This window comes from Rhagoletis pomonella, unplaced genomic scaffold, assembly GCF_013731165.1.
Source record: "Rhagoletis pomonella isolate Grant_MI unplaced genomic scaffold, Rhpom_1.0 Rhpom_scaffold_00010, whole genome shotgun sequence".
Classification (NCBI taxonomy): Eukaryota; Metazoa; Arthropoda; class Insecta; order Diptera; family Tephritidae; genus Rhagoletis; species Rhagoletis pomonella.
Window position 1 is genome coordinate 20784065 of NW_023458564.1, and position 1530 is coordinate 20785594.

General features: G+C 32.8%; 1 protein-coding gene across 3 annotated transcripts; it reads right to left on the reverse strand.

Moving 5' to 3' along the window:
* Positions 1 to 214: 214 nt before the first annotated feature.
* Positions 215 to 1023, reverse strand: LOC118746430 (cytochrome b-c1 complex subunit 8-like). 3 transcript variants are annotated; one of them, XM_036480282.1, is made up of 3 exons: positions 927 to 1023; positions 422 to 621; positions 215 to 360 (listed from the first exon to the last, which is right to left on the reverse strand). In XM_036480282.1, the coding sequence occupies exons 2-3, from the start codon at positions 594 to 596 to the stop codon at positions 266 to 268; spliced, it is 270 nt and encodes an 89-aa protein (XP_036336175.1). In that variant the 5' UTR covers positions 597 to 621; positions 927 to 1023; the 3' UTR covers positions 215 to 265. The 3 variants fall into 3 exon arrangements, with proteins under 3 accessions (XP_036336175.1, XP_036336177.1, XP_036336176.1); XM_036480284.1 differs by having other exon boundaries at positions 959 to 1013; XM_036480283.1 differs by having other exon boundaries at positions 422 to 675; positions 927 to 1012.
* Positions 1024 to 1530: the final 507 nt, after the last annotated feature.

Consider the following 1530-nt stretch of genomic DNA (forward strand, 5'->3'; position numbering starts at 1 on the left):
AATATTTTGTTTAGCTTAACGGATACGACCCTAGGAAGCTATTCTGAGAATTTAAATTATATAAGTTATAGAAATCCAGTATATAAATATTTAAGTTAAATACAAGCCTATTTTCATAGACAAGAGAAGTTACATAGTTTTTAGATTGAAATAAACCACAAAATTTAATAAGCTGCATAAATTTGTTCTACTTTTCAAATTAAACTACATATAATGTATTTAATTTAAAAATTTTTGTGGTGTGTGGTTTTATTTAAACAACCGTTTATTCATCATTCTCGAATTCCTTGGGATTCTTGCGAGACAAGTGGTGGTGTTCACGTTCCGTCAGGTCATAGATCAAGTATCCAACAATGAAAGCTATAAAATCACACAAATAATAAATCAATTCAATAATTCAAGTTGAGATTTCATAACTTACGCGGTGTCACAATAAAAATATTGGAACGGATGCGTCTGAAAATGTTGGGCAAACCTTTGCTTATCGCGCCAGCAAACGCACGCTGTTCAAATGGCGACAATTTATAGGTGACAATGCCATGTACCTTGGCCAAGTTGCCAAAGTGGGCTCCAAGCAGGGACGAGGTGACGCGCATCTTGTTTGACTATGTATTCTCTACACTAGAATTACAAACGAACACTGGTGAATAGATGGCATTATATGATGTCAGCAAGCTAAGAGGTGGACAATTATTTGTATAAATATGCAAATGGTTATTATAAACATTTTGCGAAATATTTTTTCTAAAATTCCTGCCGCAATCCGAGTTATGTAATTTTTTGTAGATCTTTAGCTCTGTAGCTACAGCGGGCGCTTATGCACGTTTGCGACACTTTTGCCATAAATATGCATATTTATAGCCCTTTCGATATAATGTATTTTGCATATTATTTTTGGAAAATTCGCACACAAAATGTTTTATTACCTTGATCAAAGAAAAACACAAAAATTACGTGCCTTTAAACGGATCGACAACACCTCGACAATTTGCAACACAATGACAAACACACACAGGAACAGAACGTTTTAAGGTTTGTAAGTCATGTCAACTCCCAGAAATTTCCCTTTTGTTCTTGTAAATTATAAATTTTATAACCATATATTCATGTGTTTAAAACTTTCCGTAAGATGACTAAAATATATTTAGTTATTGATAGTTTTTTTAAGGTCAAAGATATTTTACTTAATTAAAAATTACTTGAAATTAAAAATATTATAATAATTTTTGGGCTGTATTATGGTGCCCTTAATCGGGATAGACAACATTGAACGCCCTACAAATGACCAGTGTTGCCGCGAATCCTTTTAGCGGTAGCCAAATTCCTTTCGCTGACAACACACAATCAGTTATGCCTTTCAATTTCTTCACACACATTGCTTGTCAAAAATTATCAAAATCGAAAGTCATTACGCATGATGGGATAATAACAAGGTGTTATCAGTAGCGACGTGTTTGTTGTAATTTTGACAAGATCGGCATGCTTATTTTCAGTGCTACCGATCTTAATTTTTATTTATTTATTATTATT